The 23,554-nt window shown below is 40.4% G+C and overlaps 1 protein-coding gene across 1 annotated transcript in view; it reads right to left on the bottom strand.

Moving 5' to 3' along the window:
• Positions 1-4,699: 4,699 nt before the first annotated feature.
• Positions 4,700-23,554, bottom strand: part of LOC132807651 (deleted in malignant brain tumors 1 protein-like) — an 83,825-nt gene continuing 64,970 nt past the window's right edge. Inside the window, exons 10-18 of the mRNA XM_060821703.1 lie at positions 19,190-19,222; positions 18,266-18,484; positions 17,297-17,611; positions 13,809-14,126; positions 9,818-10,135; positions 7,237-7,458; positions 6,693-6,794; positions 5,387-5,494; positions 4,700-4,713 (exon numbers count right to left, since the gene is read on the bottom strand). Of these exons, the coding sequence (XP_060677686.1) occupies positions 4,700-4,713; positions 5,387-5,494; positions 6,693-6,794; positions 7,237-7,458; positions 9,818-10,135; positions 13,809-14,126; positions 17,297-17,611; positions 18,266-18,484; positions 19,190-19,222 (1,649 nt within the window). The remainder of the gene's footprint in view (positions 4,714-5,386; positions 5,495-6,692; positions 6,795-7,236; positions 7,459-9,817; positions 10,136-13,808; positions 14,127-17,296; positions 17,612-18,265; positions 18,485-19,189; positions 19,223-23,554) is intronic.

Below are 23,554 nucleotides of genomic sequence, written 5' to 3'. Positions count from 1 at the left end.
CATGATGACGAATTAGAATCAATTACAGCAGATACTGAGAAAAACGTTCAGCGTTTGGTTCATGATAGTAGATAATTTCTCCCAATATTATCTGCCTCAGGACGCCCCATGTTGAAGTATACTTTATTATTTATCTGAAATGGTAAAGAAAGTAGTTTCAGTCCACTTGAAGACATGTCACCTGTGACTCGCCTTACAGCCTGAAAACTGTGAATCCCCAGTGAAACGTTTCACTCCAAGGTTTGGCGAAAATGATAATGTCTGCCTCAAAAACATTAAAGGCCATATTGCAAAGGGGGCAGTGATGGGTCTCTGCATCTGCGCACTCGGTTGGTTGTAAAGGACAGCCTGAAATGTACCTCGAACTGTAGCAGAGAAATGGGAAGCAATTATCCCTCGGACAATACTTATTCTACAATTGACAATCTCACTGAACTTATTTTACAGTAATCATCACCTTCTGATCGGTGAGGGGTTATCTGCTGGGTGTACCTTATCCTAAATTACAACAGAGAGGACATTTCTAAACGTACATCACTGGCCATGAGTGATTTTGCACACCAGGTGGTGATGAAAAGTGCAACATTAAGAAAAATCGTTTGTTCCTTTCGCTCTGGCAAAACAATTTCAATGATCGCTGTGACTAGATAACATTTCCTCACTAGTTGGAAAGTGCCCATTACAAAAAACCAGGGGAAAGGTATGAAAGGGACCGAAAGGGCAAATTTTTTACGCAGTGGCTTGTGCTTAGATGGAATAAGATGCCAGAGGAAGTGGTGGAGTATGTTACAATTACAGCATTCAAAAGGCATCTGGTTGAGTATATGAATAGGAAGAGTTTAGAGGGATATGGAGAAAGTGAAGACGGCAGATGCTGGAGATCAGAATCGAGAATGTGGTGTTAGAAAAGCACAGGAGGTCAGGCAGCATGCGAGGAGCAGTAGAACTGACGTTTTGGAGAAGAGCCCTTCATCAGGAATGAGACCTCATTCCTGATGAAGGACTTTTGCCCAAAACGTCGATTTTCCTGCTCCTCACATGCTGCCTGAATTGCTGAGCTTTTCCAACACCACCTTCTCGATTCACAGAAATATGGGCCAAATGTTGGCAAACGGGATCAGATTAGGTTGGTTTCTGGTCCTCATTGACGAGTTGGTCCAGAGGGTCTGGTTCTGTGCAGGACCTGAGGGTCTGGTTTTATGACTATAACTCCAGAGTCAATGATGCCGCGCACTCTGTGATGATTTGCAACATTTCATAATGCCCAATAAATTTCACAATTTTGCGCAAAGCTAGATTATTCCATTACCTCCTCTGCATCAGAAATATTAGAGCTAAAATGTCAAGGTGGCTCTTATTAGTTTGATCCATCTGCTGCAAAATTTGGCATCACACTTTCAGTATATGGTAACACTGAATGCCCGTTTGGTACGTGAGCAATCCGCAGACAAAAGATCAATTTCCTGAAAGGGCATCAGGGTAAACGCTGCAAGGCCCACCTGGGGCTGAGATGATTCAAGTAAGAATTGGCACCCCTCACAGCTGTCCCGGAAACTGGACAATGCTGATTGTGTTCAGGAGGATGGTGTGGCCTTGTCAAAGAATGTATCATAGAAGCATACAATCATAAAGCACAGAAGAGTCCCTTCGGCCCATGGAGTATGCACAGTCAAAAATCTGCTACTTCTGATATTAGTCTCAAGTTCCTGCAGTAGACCCATGTCCTTCAATGTTATAATACTGCCAGTGCTCAGGCAAGTTTTAAATGTTTTGAGGTATCCCGTCTTACCTAACACAGAGACAGTGCATTCCAGTAACCCACCACCCTCGAGGAGGTGATTAGTTTCCTCAAATTACTTCTAAACCTCCTGACATTCTCTTTTAAATTATGTCAAACTAGTTATTGACCCTTTCATCAGGTTGATAATGATGATCAAGGTTTGTTCATAATTTTCACAATCACTTGTGGCATTGCTTAGATATATTTAAATATTGTAGCAATTGGAACAATAATTGGAAAAAAATCGAATATGTAATGCTATGTTTCACATTTGGGAGAGATTAGCAGGAAGTGACGTTAAAGTGGGAAAGGAATCCGATGAGATGCAGTCGCTTGGTTGGCAGAGTGATCAATCCGACATGTTAAAGGACAGATCTCTCGATAGGTAAATCAACGAAAAACAACCTCAGTGTGGGCTGGTGGATGAACTAGCGAATGGTTCAAGTTGGTCACTGGAGAGATTAGGAATATTGGAGTAAGTTTGATTCAGTGGCCTGTTGGAAATGGCTGAGCAGCTGATGATGTCGTCTGTTTTTTAGTACAATGACACCCATGAACTACAGACAGGTATAATATTGAAACTGGAAAAGCTCATTCATCGTCGCCAATTGATTTGAGACCGGTTACACAGAATGATCACATTTTACAAATAAAATCCATTGGCTCTGTCTTCCCAGTGAGCAACAAGAACTACACCATTTCAAACACGGACCACCTAAACCCCCAAGTACTATATTTTACAATCAGCCAGTACATGACTCATTATACACCGGAGTTTCATGGACTGTCAATCTCACAGTGGCTGAAAATAGAGCTATGAAAAGAGCTGACAAAAGGCAGTGTCTGACCAAAATCAAAGTATTTCATTTGTACTGAAATTAAGATCGTGTCCAGGAATACCACACTTTCTCAGTAACAGTTTCTGGGGACAAGACATTGATAGTTTTGAATATTGTTCTTCAGTTTTCAGGAAATGCAATATCACTCATAGAATGGAAAGGGAATGAAGACAGTGTGGACGCACAAAGTGGTGGTTGTGATGTGAGTGACTGTAATTCAACTTACTGAGCGGACAAAAACCATTGTCAGTATTTGCCAGTGCGAGAGGTTCATCAGGATCACTGTCCAATTGTGACTGGCCATCCTGAGATTCAGTTTCAATGTCATCGTAACTGCCATGAATTCGATCTTGGAAGAAAACAAATGATTATCTCCGATCGGAATTTTAACACACACCAAGAGTGAGAAAAGAAGATTCGTGCCAGAATGCAGCATTAATGCTGCAACGTGGAATTCAAAGTTCGTTTTTTTGTCAGAGGAGTTCAACATAGGAATCAGGTGCAGAGATCAACAGCAAATTAGGTCTGCTTTATCTCTAAATTAGAAAGCTAAGTGGAACTGACAAGGTAGGAAAAATTTCAAAACCTTATAGTGAAGGATGAATTACCTCCAATTTTTGGACATTCCAGGTTTCAGGGGCTTATTGTATTATTGATCAAGAGGCAACTCAAAAGGCATCATGGAAGAAGAAAGGCTTTCTCTGAAAACAGCTTATCACAGATAAAGTGTCAGTTTTAAATATGCGATAGATTGTATTTTTTTTGTTCAATAAAGTCCATAAGGTATTTGCGACAAAGGCAGGTATCTGTGTTTAGAACACACAACAGCCAGCCATGATCTCCATGAATGTCAGGACAGGTGTCAGGGACTGAATGTCCCTCCATTCCTATTTGTTTCAATCCAGCCGAGGCCACTGAGAGGCAGATAGGATTGAGCTGCAAGGAATTACGAAGGACGCAATTAGTGTAGACAGGAAGGTAATCTTCTCTTGAGAAGGCCAGATCAAAGACCAGGGATATGGATTTCTCGGGAGTGAGAGGAAGAATGAAAGTTGATTTGTGGAAAAGTGTGTTCACCTGGAAGCTGTTGGGAATCTGGGACTCACTGACAGTCAGAGTGTTAGAATCAAAAGATCCTCATAACATTTAAGCAGTATTCAGTGGTAGATTTGCGCTTGAAGGCCACAAAAGACAATGGAAAACGTGCGGGTAAATGGAGTTGGAATAGTTAGGTCATTGATTTTTACAGGCGTGGGCTCAATGGACCATGCCTCTATTACTCCAAACCAGCAACATTCTTTGAAATTAACATTACTCATGTAGCACCAAACGTGGCACTTTCATTCTCAGTCTTCTGAACATTGACAGCTTTATGTTCGAATGGCAGAGAGAGAGAGAGTGATGGACAAAAGTGAACTGACTGAAAACGAACTCATACACACCCGAAATACTGTTGGCGTTCACCTCAGGATTTTCTGATCCTGGATGACTGTCATGCAAGCCATGGCTGGTGTAGTATTCGATGTGATTAAGTGAATCAACGGAAGTAGTAATTACTGAAAACAGAAATGGAGAGTTACTGTGGCGTTTAATGTCAGCGTGAAGGCACGACCCATTAGATTTTTGATCAGGCGAAATTACTTCATACCATTGGTGCTGAATGTGTAGAACGTTTCCCCTCAGATGGCTATGATTGCCAACTAACACAGTGATACAGAGGTTCGTGATGAGTGAGAGATTAAAAGGTTCCCGGGGGGAGGCAAGAGAAAGAGATTGAGAACATGCCAGCCATGATCAAAAAGCAGAGCAGACTCTAGGAGCCGAATGGCCTAATTCTGTTCCTGCATCTCTTTGCCTAATACTCTACGGTGCTATGGTTTATCATCTTAACTGGAGCATCGAAGTAGAAAACATAATCCTTTCATCTTCTCTGTAGCAATAACTGAAATATTTTCAATTACAAGATACACTAGAAAAGCATTCAATTTACTCAAATGCATTACAACTGTAATCAGAAATGAGAAACAAATCTTGGTCCTCAAATCGTGCAAACATTTTCACAAAAAGCACGTTTTACGACTTAATTCTCGATATCTGCCATTAGATCGGAACATATGAACAAGAGAATCATTTGCCTTCAGTCTCCCAAGCAACTACTTTTTGTCTGAATCGTCTGTAATCGTTCTTAAAACTGTAACATCATGCACATTTCTTGAATAAATTAACTGTAATTTCCTCTCTAGTTTTTAATATTTATTTGTTTATTAATTGCTCAATTTTGGTTCCAATATGAATTATTCTGTAACCGATAGTAATTACTACAATTTTATTATTGTGCAAGCAATCGGAGAGTGGATAGATTATTCGCAGTTTCAGATATCTGATGGAGTCAGTGAGGAACCAGGGTGGATTTGGGATGTGCCATTCGGCACATATTTACCAATAAATATCAGAAATAGCCTTTCAGAAATTAAGGTCAACAACAATTATCATGCAGTAAATATTCCTCTTACTTTCCTCGGCGCAACATCGTGGGCTGAAGGGCCTGTTTTGTGCTGTATGTTTCTATTCTATGCTCTATAAACAGAGAGAGAGAGACATCCCACCACCCCACCCCGCCCCACTCACTGTGATAGCTGCCTTAGCACAAAGATAGTGATTTTATAACTAATCATGTTCATCCATTTCACTGATCATTGACAACTGCAAATTGAAGGGAGTTTCTGCGTCTCCTTGAATGGTTTACTATGAGTTTGGAAATATATACCTGCTCCATGTTTCTGATCCATTCTCTTGCCGTTGGGAATGTTCTCAATTTCTTCATAAATTCCTTGGTACACACCAAGACTTGAGCCCCTGCCAACAGTGTGAGGTTCTGTTGAAGGAAGGATTGACTGGTCAACATTTGTCGCTAAACATCTGCAGCAATGTGTGGTTATTTGTGAAGCAACGTTAGTGCGAATTACTGGTTGTTTATGAAATCCAGGAAAAGAGAATCTAAGCGCAACATTGACCGATTAGGGAGGGCATCATCGATTTGGAAAACCAGGTGAACAGGCTATGATGCATTTGCATGTCTGATCAGCATACGAAAATTAATATTTTAAAGATAGAAAGTGGAATTTTGTTTGTTGGCATGTCTGTGGTCAATTTGGTTCCAATGAAGAATTAGCAATTCCACAGACAATGTTGAAAGAAGAAAATCCTAGCTCATTATGGCACATGTGAGAAAAACATGCGTAGTGTCGAAGTTGAAACTAGTTCATGCAATGGACAAGGAAATAAGTTTTTTTGTTACTTTTTTGGACAAACAAAACTTTGAAGAACACAAAGGGGTCACAAGTGAATGTTCAAGATAGCCGTCCTTCAAACACAATGCTTTGAAAAAACTACTTTTTACAAAATGGTCGTAGAAACTGGACAACTATATCGTTGTTAATATTAGTTGAACGCAAATCAGGAGACATATAAATTCAGGAGAACTTTAAGGAACTGATAATCATAAAATAATTGTACTTTTTTGTACTAATACGTGTAAACTACGCTTAATGCAATTTTAATATCCATAAGCTGATGCATTATATAATTCGTATTGGCCATCATTGCCACCTAATGGCATAAATGTCCCAAAGACATGCTTTGAAATTAGCATAAAGAGTGCACAGGTGTCTTCTGGTTAGACAAAAAATCCGAATTGCTGGCTGACTGGGAAATGCACTGAATAATTTCATTGATGTTGCGTTCTGGTATTTCTCATTCATAATGGTAGGGGACAAGTTCATGTAAAAGTTTAATTCTGTTACTCCTTGCAGGTATTTCGTGCCTTGATGAATATTCAATGCTATTTTGATTTGATTTTAAGTTCTACGTGCAGTATTTAAATATTTTGCCTTTGTTATCAATGTAAAAGGAGCGTTTTAGTAGGTAAAACCTCTAAAGGAACATATTAAAAAAAAGCCTCATAATCATCAAGATCAAGGCCAAGTGCTGGAATTGTGGAATGACAATGTAAAGATCCAAAACCATATGGAACGACAGAAATAGATCAGTATTAGCTCACTTGTGAGGCTTACCTTTCATTTGTAATTTTCTCTGCATTACCACCAGTAATACGAGCACCTCACAGATTAGCATGACTCCCAAGGTTATGCAGACGACAATAGGTATCTCCAGCCCTTAAGGAGGAGATGTCAAAGAGATTTATCTTAGTTAAGAGCTGCCTTGTGTGATTGCGAAAAAATCCATTAATAAGAAAACACTGACATTAGCTTCAAAGTCGTGCAAGTGCCAAACGCATCAAGGTCACTCATCAGAAACGTAACGGTAACGGAAACATTAATAATAGTTTCAATCATAAATACCTCCAGGTTGTGTTGAAGGGGAAGTCTGCAACAAATCGGATTCTGAGGGAGAGATTGTACAAATATTCATGAAGGTGAAATTGACTTCAGGAAGACAAATGGCGGCACTGAGTTGCCACAATAATGATAACCGGTCGGCGCTAGTCAGCATCTTCCTTACCAGAACAGATCACAGTGGCAATTTCCTTGTAATTGCAGTGCCTTTGAGCTAGTGTTGGGGAGAGACAGTCAGACAGAGAGGATTCACCTCCCTTACACTTCACATCATTCTGCCAAATCACATCGTTACCCTGGGGGACAGTGTGCCTTCCTCGGGCCGACAGAGCGAAGCCGCATCCCAACTGTCTGCAGACAACATTGGCATCAGTTATATCCCAGGAATCGCCACACACCGAGCCCCAGCGTGTATCACACATGATCTCCACTCTCCCAGAACAGTTGCTTCTTCCTCCATCCAGGCGCACGCTGTTTTGCCGATCTGTGGCACAGAAGTGATTGTTATTGAATGTATTGCAAAGCGAAAATATCGTTTTGAGAGTTGGAACATTCGTGATGATGACGCACCTGATTGTTGACGGCAGGAATGTGAACCGAAAGGGTGCACCTTTGTCACATTGCTCCCTGAAAAGTAGAGAAAGATGCTGATTCTGTCAGTAATCAGTGTTTGAAATGACACATGAAAAATGAGAAGATTTGTCTTGTTACCTGAACAAAGGACACCTGCATCTTCACTGTGGTCACAGTTGTTTTGACCCCATGGATTTCTCTGACATTGCCAAAGGGTTGACTCATGTGTTGGACAATCAATCCCATCAAGCCAAATAGGTCCCGTCCCTGCTCCGAATAAGTGAGCGTAAAATTTAATGAACAGGATCGAACCACAGCGCAACTGTTTACAGATTACTTCAGCATCTTGGAACTCGAGACTTTTGGAGCACAATGTTCCCCAGGTCCCATTGTAGAACACCTCCACTCTTCCCTCACAAGGTCGCCCTCCATTCACCAGACGCATCAACTTGTGCTCTGTACATATAATAACAGATAGCCAGATTATTAGATTGTTGATGTCTTCCATACATATCTATGACTCTCCTCTGACATTCAACTCTGGTCAAGTTAATCAATAAGGTACATGAAATTCCTTACTAAACGTTTGGAAGAATTCAAAGACATCTAAAGTAGAAGCAGATCAGAAGATGCAACATTCATGGGATTTAAAAAGGCATCCGACAATGTGCTACTAAAATCTTCGAAGGATACAGTTTCTAAGGTTGTAGCCAGACGAAACTGACAGCAAACAGAAAATTTGAGGTCAAAGCAGATTGTCAGATTTGCCAAAGAATGGAAGTGGTGATCCGCTTGAACTCGGGCTGATATCATGCCTGTTAAATGTTGAGGTAAACAATTTGGATTTGGTAATCCCAAGGCAATTTCAAACATCCCAATTTACAATAAATTAGAAAGTACATTTAGAGTTCAAAAGATCACGCACAAAGCAAGTATATCAAAATAAGTGGCCAACATGATTACCCAGAGTGATAAAATTTTAACTCAGTTTAGTCTAATATAGGGAAATCTGGAAGAAATTGTAAAAAGAACATACACGCATTGCAAACTAAAAGTCAATCTGATAGAGAGCCACAGAGCGATCAAGGGATACACAGACAGGAATCACAATCCTAATGGCTGTGTACCAAACTAGATAACATAAATAACAGTTGCTTCTGAACACAACCTTTGAAACATTTTGCAGAATATTCACTTCACCCAGAATATTGACAATGGACCATTAATGATGCCTTGAACGCAGAGATTGGCATGCACTTGATATAGGAATATAGTCCAGATTAGATTCACTAGAATATGAAAACAAGCGCTTCGACTCAACAAGTCCACACCAACCCTTTGAAGAGTCACCCACCCAAACCCATTCTTAGACCCCTTATTAAACACTGACGAACACACCGGACACGATGAATAATTTCGTTTGACGAAACCATCTGTCCTGCACATCTTTGCATTGTGGGACTAAACCGGAGCAGCCCTAGTAAACCCACGCAGACACAAAGAAAATGTGCAAACTCCACACAGACAGTCGCCTGAGACTGGAATCGAACGCGAATCCCTAATGCTATGAGGCAGCATTGTGAACCACTGAACCACATGTACCACTGTGCTCAGTTGATGTCTTTGCCGCAGATACTCCCTAATTCCTTCGACAGCAGTCCATGAAATCTCACATCAAAAAAATGAAAAAAGATCAATACAGAGAGTGGCCTTACCTGAATACATAATTCTGGAATCAAACCCAGGTCCCTTGCGCTGTGAGGCAGTGGTGCTAACTACTGAACCCGTGGAAAGACACTTTGTTGCAGCTGAGTATTATGTTCAATATAATCCCGACAGTGTGGAAACAGGCCCGTTGGCCCTATAAGTCAATACTAAATCTCCAAAAAGGAGAGGTCCCAGACTGATTCGGCCAATTAGTATCTTACATTTACCCTGAATCAATGCACATAACCGACACATCCCAGAACACTGGGCAATTTAGCACGGCCAATTCACCTCACCTGTACATCTTTGGATTGTGGGAGGAAACCGGAGCACCTGAAGGAAACTCATGCAGACATGGGGACAATGTACAACTGCACACAGTTGCCCGAGGCCGGAATCAAAACTAAATCCCCAGGGCTGTGTGTCAGCTGTGCGAAACACTGAGACACATGCACCACTAAGTTCAGTTGCTGCCTTTGCTGCACATACTCCCTAATTCCCAATACAACAGGCAATAACGTCTCACATAAAAAAAGGTGAATAACAATATAGCGTGGCCTTACCAGAGCACATCATTCTCACATCCTCTTTATGAGAACAATCGTCTTGGTGACCCAATGGTGCTGAAGGACATTCCCAGAGAAATGATTCATTTCCAGAACACTTCACATCTTTCAACCAAACTGGGCCTGAGCCCGGTTCATACGAGGAAGCAAGTGACATATCCATGACGTGTCCACAGCCCAGTTGTTTGCAAACCACTTCAGCGTCTATCATATCCCAGGAGTTGTCACAAACCGATCCCCATGTCCCATTGTAGTAAATCTCCACTCGACCTGCACAAGGGCTTCCACCATCTGACAGCCTTAACTGGATCTGTTCTGTTAAATAATAAAACAGAATTTTATACTTTCAAAATCCACACCCTTCTTCATTCAATCCAGCATAGTATATTGATACATGAAATGCTTATACAAGGCAGAATGCATGAGAGTGATGGAGGAGTTAGTGCAAGTAGACTGAAGCAAAGTCAATATGGCTGCAACAGTTGATGAGCAGTGGAGGAATTTCAGAGCAATCCTTCAAAATACTCATCAATGAAAAGGAAGGACTGTGGGAAAGGGGTTAATCACCCATGTGTCTCTAAGGAAATCCGGGAGAGTATCCAATTGGAAGAGAAGGCATACAAAGTGAGCAAGGTCAACTGGAAACGAGAAAGTTGTGAAAGCATTAAAGATTAATAGAAAGCCACAAAAGGGCTATAAATTAAGCAACATTTGGATGAGACAAAAATTAATCAGGAATATAAAGACAGATTGCAAATGTTTCTATAAATACATAAAAGAAAAACGAGTCGCTAAAATGAACATTGGTACTTTAAGGGATGAGAAGGCGTTTTTAGTTGTCGGATATATCAGGAAATGGCTGAGGCATTGAATTGGTATGTTGTCTCAGTTTTCAACGTGGATGACACAAATAACATGCCAGTGAATGAGAAAGATTCGAAGTTAGGCAATAAGTTAGGAAACAATCCATACTACGTTATAGGTAGTGTTGGGCAAGCTAAAGAAGTTCAAGGTACAGAAGTCACCTGGCCCTGATGGAGTGCATTCCAGGATACTAAAAGCGATATTGTGGATATAGCAAATACATTTATTGTAATTTTACAAAACTGAATGGGCTCTGGCAGTTACAGCAGATTGGAAAACAGAAAATGTGACGCCACTGTTTAAAAAGGGAGGGAGACAGAAGATGGGGAATCATGGACTGGCTGCTGAACTTCTGTCGAGGGGAGAATGCTTGAGTTTATTTTCAAGGAAGAAATAGCAAGGCAACTAGATGAAAATTATCCCGTTGGCAGCCGCAGCATTGGAACATGAATGGTAGTCGGGCTAACTAATATTGAAAACATTACAGACACAGTGAACAACAGGGACACAGTAGGTGCGTTGTATTTAGATTTCCAAAAGGAATTCTACAATGCCGCACAAAAGGCTGCCGCATAAGACAAAGATGCAAAGCATTTCGGAGAATGCATTAACACGGACAGTGGATTGCTTAACCAACAAGAATCAAAGTGTGGGAATAAATGAGTGCTACTCTGGTTGGCAATCAGTAGCTAGTGGTGTGCCTCAGGGATCAGAGTTGGGACCGCAGGTATTTGCAATTTACATCGATGATTTGGAGCTGGGGACCACGTGTAGTGTGTCAAAGTTTGGATGTGATACAAAGTTGAGTGGCAGAGTAACGCGTGCAGAGGGCTGTGAAACTTTGCACAGGGACCTAGATAGTGCAAGTTGGTGTGAAAAGCTCTGTCAAATGGAGTACAGTGTCAGTAAATGTGAAGTCATCCAATTCGGTGGGAATAACAGTGACAAGGGCTCGTACTTGAATGGTTAGAAATTGCAGCACGCCGCTGTGCAGTGTGACCTGAATCACACAATGTTAGTCTGTAAGTGCACCAGGTAATTAAGAAGGCACATGGAATTTTCTACTTCATTGCTAAAGGGGTTAAGTTTAAAAGCAGGGCGGTTGAATTGGAGCTACGAAACCGAAATCCCGTTGAGTTGTCCAAAGTCATGGTGAAGTGTTAACCAAAAAGGATTAAACAAAATTAGGTTGAGAGGAAGGAAGGGAAGTTTCGAAAGGAATTTTTGATACTTTGCTTATGGAAAATAATACTACCAGCCTTGTACTGGAACAATTACTTTTGAAATGGACAAAAGCCAGACTTACTGAAGCACAGTGAGATCTGTGAGTTCTCCATCTACAGGATATTAAGACACGGAAACAGTGAAGGCGATTGATTAAGCAGATGGGTGTGTAACAATGGACACATTAACTGGAAAATATTTGAAAACACTGAACACATTTGTCAGGCTTGTTGACTGGGATGGAATTTAAATCAGTTTGTACGTAACAGGGGAGTAATCTTACATAGCCGGAGGTAAGATGTGACTTGAATGAGATCAACTTGCCACAAGTAGCAAGAGGGAAGGCATTAGGAGGTCTATAAGTCGCCCAGGTAACAGGATGGGGATCCCACCTTCACATCAGTTGAATTTCGGATGAATTTTACATATTTCACAATGGTGCAAATAGATTCAGCTTCCGACAGTTTGCATGGATACCAAGCTGGAAATGGTCTTGATGGAAACCAAAGAAGGTGTCCGCAACTTCACATTAACCTACTTGAAGCCTGACTCGCAATACCACACATATGAAATGCTGAATAGACAATGTTCTTTGTTTTCTATCCTATCGATGGTTGTCATAATTTTATTCCTCACAGTCAAACTCGAATGCTTCGTCTCCTCTGCCCCAAGGTAAACAAACACAAACAGTCCAAAATCCCCATAATTTCGAAATGTCAGCCCAAGGAAGATATTGGAAAGACTCCTCGCCAGTGCGGCGGCGCTGCTCCAATATTGTGGATTCCAAAGTCACGTTCACTAATCTGTCTTTGACCAAAATGAAGTTTAATATACCTTCAGTGTGACTTCCCCGATCTTATACATAATGTATTGGACAATAAAGGTAAGTATTCCATATTCCGTCTTGAACACTTTAACTAACTGTCCCTCTACTGAAAGGATGTATTTGACATACCCATCAAGTTCCCTCTGATGTTCGCTGCTTTCCAATGTTCCACAATTCATCAAAGAGTACCTTCCTTTGCTTGTCATGCCCAAGTGTGTGTCGTTATACTTATGTAAATTAAATTCCATCTACCACTGGCTAGCCTTTCCGACTATCCATCTATTTCCTCCTGTAAACGAACTCTTCTCTTCTCAGTATTTAGCAGAGACCTAATTCAAGGTTAATTTAGGAATTTATGATCAACCCTCCAACATTCACTCTGAAACCATTTGAACATTTCGGTAGTTTCCTGTCCAGCCATCCATTCAGCATTCTTCAGAAATTTGATCTCAACCCAAACATTTCTTTCTGAATTGCATTCATTTTCATTTTCCATCACTGCTGATGTTCATCTAAATCAGTCATGTGGCCATCAATGCCTCGATATTTCAACATTCATTTCCAAGTATCAAGTCTTCAGAGTTTCCGCACCAGCCTCTAAATTCACATCCATTATTGAAGCACTACATCTCATATGATATCAGTGTCACTATTTCACATGCCAATCATCTCAAAACAAGTGTTTTATAAATCAATCCGTTTTCGAGTGAGTAATCTAATAAATTCATTCTGTTCTTTTTGTCTTCCCAGTACTGCAAAGATTTAGAAAAAACCTCCGACTAATTAAAACCTCTATTGACAGAAATCTAGGTCTTCCAAACACACAGTTGTCATCTTAATTCGAAACTCTGCCCCTACTGATAACTCTCTCATGTGTCAGTTTTACTTTTGACTCATAAAGTCTTTGCAACTTGAATTTTCCAAAAACAAAGTTTCAGTTCTTCACACACATTCATCTGGCACATGCCTGCTTTCACCTGGACTAATACTGAAGAACGTGTGATACACATTCTCAGGAGACAGACATTTGTTTTGATAGTTCTGAGCAAGTGTTCCTGTGTAGCGTCTTCTTACCTGAACAGAGGATGACTACGCCACTGCTGTTGGTGACAGATGAATTCAATGGACCTGTGATCCTACAATCCCGGAGCTGAGATTCCTGTCCATGACACTGGATATCATGCAACCACAGACGGCCATCACTTTCCTCGTACAGTGAAGACTTATAAGTTTCTAAGGCATGACCGCATCCCAGCTGTCTGCAAACCACGTGGGAATCATTCAGATCCCAGAGGGTGTCCTGCACTCTGCCCCAGCTTCCATTGTAGTAAACCTCAACTCGGCCATCACAGCGGCTTCCCCCATTCACCAGTCTTGGCCACCAATTTTCATCTGCAACACGAAATGTATTTAGAACAACGGTTAACTTGAATTGAAATATTCAAGAATTGACAATCAAAAGTAAATATACCATTCAAAAAAACGGATTTAACCATGGCTTATCTGATAGCTTGACAGACAGTTCATCTTTGCCAGCTCATTTCTTTTCCGAACATTTGAGAGAGATATGGGTCAAGGATGAAATGAAGTGAATTATCAAGACGTCATGATGGATTTTGGGGAAGCGGACTGATGGGAGCCCCGAAAAAGTGAAATGAAATGCTTCCTGCCTAATCTCTCTCCGTCATTCCGAATTGATTAGACATTGGCACAGGCCAGGTTTGTGATGATTTTCCTCAATTCTGACAACCTCACTGGTATTGTCATGAATGTTCTGAGGTTGTGAACTCCTGATCTAATGACAAGATGTTTGAATATTTCTACCAAAAAGAATTCCCTCAACGTAGCTTAACTGGAAACTGAGTGCTTTAATTTTTGGTTTGCCCACTCTGGCCAAATTAAAAAAAAACTATCCCCTTGTTCACACGTTTTAGTACAAGTTATTAGACTTGGACAGGCGTACCTATAACGATTTGCTGGTAGTTTAATGATGATGCTTTCAATCATCTATTCCCATCAAAAACAAAATGCAGGTATCGAAAGACAGAAATTCCCAATGTAAGCCTCACCAAATGGGAAATGAATTCCCAACAACCTTCCTCGAACACTCGAGCTGCATCAGAAAATGGATTTCCGTATTTCCTCCATTGTTCCCATTTAGTGATTTTTAAAAATGTTAACACTGAGTTCTGCAGCATAATGTCAAACTCCCGGTCCCCATTTAACTAAGAATGTTTTTGGTTATTCTCCCCGGCAATTACATTATCTGCAGAAGTGTTATTCTCCTTTTAGTTAGGCAGTCAGGAGCATGAGTATGCATTTACATCTTCAAAAAAGAACATTGAATTAGGTCTTAGCTGAGAGGGCGTTTTCCCTGCTTCATTTCACTCTCTGGCCCTCCTGTCTTCATCCATAAAGCTCAAATTGATCAAACATCGATAATCTATAGTTGCCTCTTGATGAAAATGAGAATCCCATTCTGCACAAACTCTTTTGAAGGGAATTACAAAAAAAAAGCATTCTGAGAAAAATAAAAATTGACAGTCGCTATTTGAAAGGGAGATTGAATGTCCCAAACTCTTGTGACAAAAGAAGGTGGATTATAGATTTTTGAAATGTGAGAACTTTGCTCAGTAACAACACCTCTGACAGAAAGCATGTCTTTTCTCTTTCAATCAATTCCTACTCCTATTTACATGCCAACGTCTTTTAAAAATATTAATAATGCATGCAGTTTCTGCCTAGAGACTTGTGACTGTTCCGATGCTCCCTGATCGGGTTTGACTTGATGGCTGCTCTCCCCTTAGAGAAAGATGACTGGTGGTCATTTAACCTGATGGTCTCCATTCGTCCAGTGAGTAGAGAGCTGCGAAGATTAGGAGCTCCATGGCAATTTCAGATTGTGGGGGTAATGGAATAACGCTTTTGGTATTGTCGTGCATCACAACCCAGCTATTCGGACAACTGAGCTAACCGATCCCACTCAGGGATGCTGCAGTCCAGGCCAATCGATCTTCTTTCATCTTAGCTCAGACTCCACTCATCTTCTTTCCCTAATCTTGTGCTCTCCTCTGTTTCATGTGTATGTTTAACACTTCAACCATTAAACTAAATGCGTGAAAGTTAAATAACTCAATTTGCCAATTGAATATCAGAAAGGAGAGATTATTAAGAGTCATGTGGCATAGTATGGAACGCAATTAGATGCTGCGGGTTTGTGTTTTTTGCAAGTTTCCATTAAGAAACAGTGTGACATTTAAAAATGAGCTCATAGCGCCCGATATCGAGAAGTTGAAAACGACTAATTATGGCAGATACCAACTTTAGAAGGGCATACAGTGCACAGACAAGTGGCAGATAAATCTGATTGCAAAATTTGTAAGGGGGTATGTTTTGGCAACTTGGAAGATGACGTGAAACATGGACATGTCACCTTTTCATTATTCACTTATTGATGAAATGCAGTTAAACAGAAGGGCTGAGTGCTTCATGAGCTGTGACACGTGAATTTGACAGGATATGTGGCTGGGTAGCTAGGAATGCAACTTAAATTTAAGTTTGCAAATGGAGTGATTTGGAGACGTTATGGTGATTGTTATCCAGTTGTCTTTGAAACGATAGAAAAGCATTGTATTCCAGCATGTGCAACACATAATTCACAAAGGGTGGCATGGTCCTTGAGGAGGTGAAGGCGAGCAATATTCAAATACATGTATGAACACGCTTCTACTTTTTGACACGAATATATTGGAAAGCTCGGAAATGGTCTTGAATTAAAGGAGCTGTAACGAATGCAGGTATACGAGAACATGACTACTGGAAGAAGGCAGGTTAAAAAAATTGCTCCCGTTAGCTGGTCCTCAGAAAACTATTGGGCAAAAACGTTAAGGTTTGCGGGGAAAAGTTTCATGCACATTGGAATGACAGTAAATCAGACAGTGAGAGTATAGACACTATTGTCAAACCCACAATGGTATGAAGGCAAGATAAACTCAAACAAACGTCAAAGATCAGGGAATCAGCTATCCTAACAAATCCAGAATAAGATGATTAACTATATGATCAAGCTGATAGATTTCAGACGGTAAATCATTGTGAGCCACAAATTCTTGCTGGTGTAATTGTTTCAAAGATTGATGTACACTTATTTCAGTTTGAATTAAAAAAAGTAGTCCAAAAATCTTTGCGGGGCAGGGAGTCCTCAAGGAATTCTATTGGCTTGTCAGAAATCTAATTGTTTGATATTCATTGTATATATCTACATTGACCACTGCTTAATGTTATCGTCAATGATCGACTTTTAGACATTTAAAACAATAAAATATGGTGGGTGCAGACAGTTTGAAAACTCGCATAAATATCATCAATACAATTATAAAGATTTCGAAGCATCTTAATTCCCAATACTTGTGTGTCTATTTTACCACATTACAATTCATGCATGGCAGTATGGGAAGCCAGGAGGATTAGTTTAGATTTGACACTTTTAGAGCAATGCCGCCAAAGCCAGCGTCACCACTTTAACAAATACAAATATTTTTTCCCATTACATCCATACTCACCAGAACATATCAGAGTGACATTGTTGTGTCCACTGCAATCCTGGTGAGTGTCTGAAGACCGAGGGCACATTTTCAGCTGAGTCTCATTGCCCGTACATTTAAACACCTCAGAACCCATCAGCACAGTACTGCCTCCAGAATGAGCAGAGCTCGAAAGAGACACGGCCACTCCACAATGAAGCTGCGCACAGACCACATTGGCGTTTTTCAAATCCCAGTCAAGACCACACATTGTTTTCCAGGTGTCACCAAACAGGACCTCCAGTCTGCCGAAACATTGGGAACTTCCTTGGACCAACCTCGGAATGATGTGGTCTGAAAAGAAAAGCATTGAATCAGAAAAACTTTCACACAATACGAACTCAGATTATTGAATGATGAACATTCATTTGATTCATCGCAGAACTGGCACATTCGGATCTAAGTTGTTCCATCAATCCGTGTGGCTTTGTCGCCCTGTCAACCCCATTCATGTTCATTTCCCAGAATCCTGACCCTCAGCTTTTGAGTTAACGTGACTCCCAGCCAGCAAATAAACGATATCAAGTGATTGTGCCATCCAACACAATGTTGAATCTCATTAAATATTGATTTGTAAGTCTGATTGTGCCAGCGATGCAGGTCTGTCAATGTGGCTTTAAGTGACATCACAATGGGCACCTGTCCTGCCCCTTCACCGGAGTGGAAACGGTAACAGGTACTTACCTCTCCCATTACCTTCAAGTATTCAACAGTTTAAATAACGGTAACGAATAAATCAGTGGTTCTGTCGTTTTGATGTTAATTAGTATTGGACAGTTATCATATCCTTTTCTGTTTGCACACAGCCCCGAAATTTGATAAAAAGCACAAGGAACGTCAGTAGGTTTTTACCTGAACAGACAACACCAGCATCATAGTCGTGTGAGTAGGGGTGGTGATCCCAACTCTCTGATTGACACTCCTTCAGAGCGCGCTCGGTCCCCCTACACTCCACATCCGAGGTCACAATGGGTCCGGATCCTTTTCCAAAGTGAGCCCCGCCCGGGGCAGAGACCGCGGTCCCACAGTCCAGCTCCCGACACACAACAGCAGCATCTGGCAGGTCCCACAGTAGAGCGTACACAGTTCCCCACTTCCCCTTGTAGTGAATCTCCACTCGGCCAGCGCAAGGACTGTCCCCATTCGCAAGTCTCAGCCTCACCGTCTCTGTAAAGTATCGAAACAGTCCGCAAAGTGAACAATGTGCAATTGTGGAAGCTCTATATTGCAGCCAGCATTGCACGCTGACAATGCAATGGGAGTCAGGTCAGGGTAAAAATACACAGGATCGCAATATAACATAGGATGTGTATTGTCGATGGTGAAAGGCAAAGATCATTTTTTTAAAAAAATGCTCAATCACAAAGAGGATCAGGCAAATGTTTCCAAGAGAAGGTTTGTATTACTCATTGATGGGATGTGGGCGTGCTGAATGGCGAATAAACACAACTGATCCGCACTTAGAATATCTGAAACTGAAAAGTACTTCCGTCTGTCACAGGCCGAAATATTGTGGGATGTATGGTCATGTGAGCATGATGTCACTGAGCATTTGTGAGTGAAATCGTTTATATACACTGCCGACAGCAGCACTGTGTGTGCAGATGAATCTTCATAGTAACTCCATGTATTCTCTCTCTCTCTGTGAATGGCAGTGTGCATTGGAAACGCTTCTCTTACACCCTAGTCCCCCCACGATTCCTGAAAAGAGAGACCTTCAGAAGTAGCGCAACCACCACCCTTTTTGTTATGAATAGACAGCTGATTAACGAGTGAGCATTAACACATGCTGTTTATTACCACCACTTCGCATTTGAGCAGAAACATCAGAATATCGGGATTCCAATCCCCGGAAAAATAACATGCAATTACCTGCACTGTTGGCCTGGGTATCGACAAGTCTATCTGAAATACAGAGATGGGAATTAAAGTATTAACAATCATGGCAATGTTGAAGAATAAACAAAACAGATGCAACAGCTGCGGGCAATAATTGTCATTACTTTGCGAAATAAAGTTGTTTAAACGAGTATGATTCGCACATGGAATGAGTTGCTAGTGGAAATGGTTGTGGCAGATATGTAAAGAATATTTTAAAGGCATTTGGACAAATGTTTGAATAGAAAAGGTTTAGAAGGACATGGGCAGCATGTAGGGAACTGGAGTTAGTGTGGGCGGACATTTTGGTCGGCATGGAACATATTTTTCGGAAGGGTCTGTCTCCGTGATATGACTCTATGAGTGTATGATAGTTGGAAATTTGACATCCTCTTTTCATGCAATAGCGACAACACAGGAAATATATTTACAGCAGGGATCAAATATTGTCATTTTTTTCTGCTAAATTTATCTGAATCGTTTCCACACACACAGGCACACTGCCAACCCAATGACTTTTCTGTTTGTTCCTGCACTGCCGACTTATTCAAAATTGTGATGATCCCCATAGACATCAGTAATGATCTCAAGTGACCAAAGCAAAGTGCCCCCATCCAAAGATTACAGGACTTTAGAAATTTATTCGATTAGCAATGCTGAAATTAACATTGACTAACAATGTTTAGTCAGCAACTAATTGTCGAAAGCATGTTGTTTTTTTTAAGTGCTGCATTTGCCATTTTTAAAATTCGGCTTTATCCTCTTCCCCTATTTACATGGCAGCAACATCACGAGATTCAGTCATCGACAATATCCAGCAGGAATTCTACTTTTCCCCAATTCCAGAATATACGGATTTATGATGGATCGAAAGAAACAGTTGAATATGTAACTGGCTGCAAAGCACTTGTCAGAACAAAAGAAGGCGATCATACGGTCCAAGTGCCGTTGGGAACCTCTTTGTTCAAACTGCTGAATTTGTTCCATGCCCTTTCCTTATTACCCAAAATTTGTCGTTGTCAATATCTTTTACCCACTGTACTCTGCACTGGGGACAGGATGGTGAGGAACATGTATTGTACTTTTTGGTGAAAATGATTAGGAGTATACTGAACTTGCCCCGTTAATGATGTTTATTAATTATATTTTTTGTTCCTCTCCCAAGCTGAAAATGGAATTTAAACGTATGTCCAATTTTAATTAAGTTAAAATTTCTTCCAAAGTAATATAACATTGGTTGATGTTTAGTTTCCTGCGAATTCTTTATCATGCAACTTTTGAAAATTCTAAACAGATCAAATTGTTTGCTTTGGTTCTCAGGATAATTTCATTTCTACTTTCAGGCAATCAGACAACACCGGCCATCTGTCAACGTGTTAACAGATGGTCACTCACTCTGATTCATTGAATCCCTGCTACACAACGTCTCTTATCCCTTGCATTCACCGATGTAACTGATCGTTTTACTTCCTTACGATGCGTGTGAATTATCGTTACAATTCAATGCTAAATCTTTATTGCTTGTATTTTTATTGCATGAATTTTTTATTGCACTTAGTGGTAGAAAACGAACATTAAAAATCGAAAACAGTACATTGCATTCTGATGCGTTTACTGGGATCTTGCCCTCATTCATCCAAAAAAATACTTGCAGCCTTTGCCCTTTCTGAGCCTGTACTTTTTCATACTTACTTGAACCACTCATCATATCACCTGTTCTATCCCATTTACATTTCTATAATTGATCCATTCGTGAGAATTTGAATCTATTGCTCTGTACACTGTTATGTAGATGTAAAGATACTCTAACACGCAAGAGCTCTGTTGGTTTAGTAGAACGAAGGAGATATATACAACTCTGAAAATATTTTGAAGCACTGCATAAGGGTTTACAAGACAGGCTGTTACATTTAACGTAATATATCAGACAATTGATGTTCCTCACTAACTGGACAGTTTTGGAAAACAACAAATCCACGTCAGACCTGTGGCATCATAATGAACACCCTTACTGATGAGAGAACTGATGCAAACTCAGGCTGCAGAAGCGCCAGTGGTTGCGATTTAAGACAGTGTGTAATTATGGAATAATCTTGGTTGATTTGTAACTGCTATGGCCCTTTGAACTACTTTTGCAAAATTTAATGTCTACGCTATATTTCTCTAGCAACATTGTGGAAGACATAATTTCCGAACTGGAATAAGGTGAGAGTCAATGCAATGACACTATTCTGCACATTTCACTCCGACATCACAGCACAAAAACATAAGAAATCGGAGCAGGAGGAAGGAACTTGCCAACGCATTCCTGCTCCACTTTCAATGAGATCATGGCTGATATTTTCCCGGATTCGGTTACACTTTCCCGCCTGTTTAACACAGCCCTTAATTCCCGTGCTGTGAAAAACTTCATCTATCTTTGATGCAACCACATCCTACAATTCAGCCTCAACTGTTTCACGGGACATGGAATTCCACAGAATCGCAATATAACGGTTGTGGTACTTTCCATTCCCCACCGCCTCCCCACCCTCTACCCCCAGTGGGAACAACCTCGATGTTTCAGTCATATCTATTCCCTTCTTCACAATTTTATGTTTTTCTATAGGACTCCATCCTAATTCTTCTAAATTCCATTAAGTGCAATTCTGGTCTTCTCAGTTGCTCCTCATAAGCGAACCCGCTCATCTCCGGAATCAATGTTGTGAACACACTCCGGTCCTTCCCCAGTGCTAGTACACACTTTCACCAATACACATTACTAACTACTTCAAGCTGAAACGCGATATCTAGCGAGATAGCAAGTTGATTTCCAGTCTGTTTCAACTGCACATGAGGAACATGAACATCGTTTTTGAACTTGTTTTTATCATTTATTTAGGTTTCAAAAAATAATCTCAAATTGACTGAAAATCGTAATTGAATTAAATGTAAAACGAGGTGGGATATCCAAAGAAATAAAAGTATTGACACCAACAAAAATGCGGATTTGTTGTGATTTTTGAATGAGAATTGACACCGAACATATATTAATCACTAAACCTAGAAACTAAACAATCTGTTCAACTCCCATTTGATATCATCTAGCTCGTTGATGGCATAAAATTATCGATTAGATTTTACGTTATACCCGAGTGGTAGAATTAAGTTGAGAATAAAGAATTCAAGTCTCAGTAAAAGAGAAAGCTTTTAATTGAAAAATGTTGCCTGAAAGTACTTCTCTCAATTATTTGTTCTTGACAAATAAAGAATTGCAAGAATAACAACAATGGATTAAGAAGTCAGATATTCATTACTTTGGTAGGACGTGCGTTTTGAACTGGTTTATGTAACTTGAACCGGTCATATTCCATGTGCTTCACTCATTGTTCAATATACAAGCTAGGACTGTGAAAGAATGTTCGCTACTTACATTGCTGCAATAAACTACACCATACTTTGAAAGGCTGGCGGCACCCGTCGCAAATTAACTACATGTACAACCTTTAGATTAGCTTAACAACTTAAAGCATTCATCACCAACGTTCTGTTTTGAACTGCCACCATCAAAGTTAACTGCAACAACTCAACTAAGCTCCTTCACACACTCTAACAAAACTGCTGGCTCACCATCTAAAAAGCCACACAAAAAATTCAAGAACCGGACGTATAAGTCCCCATCCTGATTGAATTACACCGTTGTTTCCTGACTAATGCTTGATGAAGATTCTGTAATCCGCGTCTTCACGTATTTTGAAGAACCTATCCTCAATGGATCAAGTGGATCATGAACTTAGATCAACACCGCAAGGTTGGATTTTCAGTAATGCTGGCCGAGCCATATTTTTGGAAGAACATAGAAAATGAATCATAGGTATAATTTCCTAAGTTTAATCGTCCCCGAACACATTCATCACTCAAGAACAAGTTAGGCAAAGGGTAAATTCTGGATATTTCAGTTCTTGGCAAGATGAAAATAATGGCATGAACAACATGTACGAAGTCATGTAATTTATGTATCAATCTCGAATACAGGGCACATGACTTCAAGTAACATAGGTCTGTGAATACTCTCACACCATGGTTATACAGAGTATAGGCATAATCTGAGAGATGTGTGCATGAGTTCAATCAACAGTAGACACAGCATTGATGGTTGTTTTACTGACACAGAGTTCACTGTTTTCACAGAATCTAGTGCACACAAATGTAACAGACAACCATTCCAGCTGTTCAGAATTTCTTGAGAAGACTGATAGTTGTTTCTTTATTTGCTTGCCTGAAGTGATATCACTGGGAACAATAAAAGTCAAAAATAGACAAGACACGTAAAGTGCCTCGATACTTCTGTACATACCTTCTCTAAGACTAAGTTTGGCA

This window comes from Hemiscyllium ocellatum, assembly GCF_020745735.1.
Source record: "Hemiscyllium ocellatum isolate sHemOce1 chromosome 27 unlocalized genomic scaffold, sHemOce1.pat.X.cur. SUPER_27_unloc_2, whole genome shotgun sequence".
Taxonomy (NCBI): Eukaryota; Metazoa; Chordata; class Chondrichthyes; order Orectolobiformes; family Hemiscylliidae; genus Hemiscyllium; species Hemiscyllium ocellatum.
The sequence above is the reverse complement of the archived record's forward strand: the minus strand, read 5'-3'. Positions and strand labels throughout refer to the sequence as shown.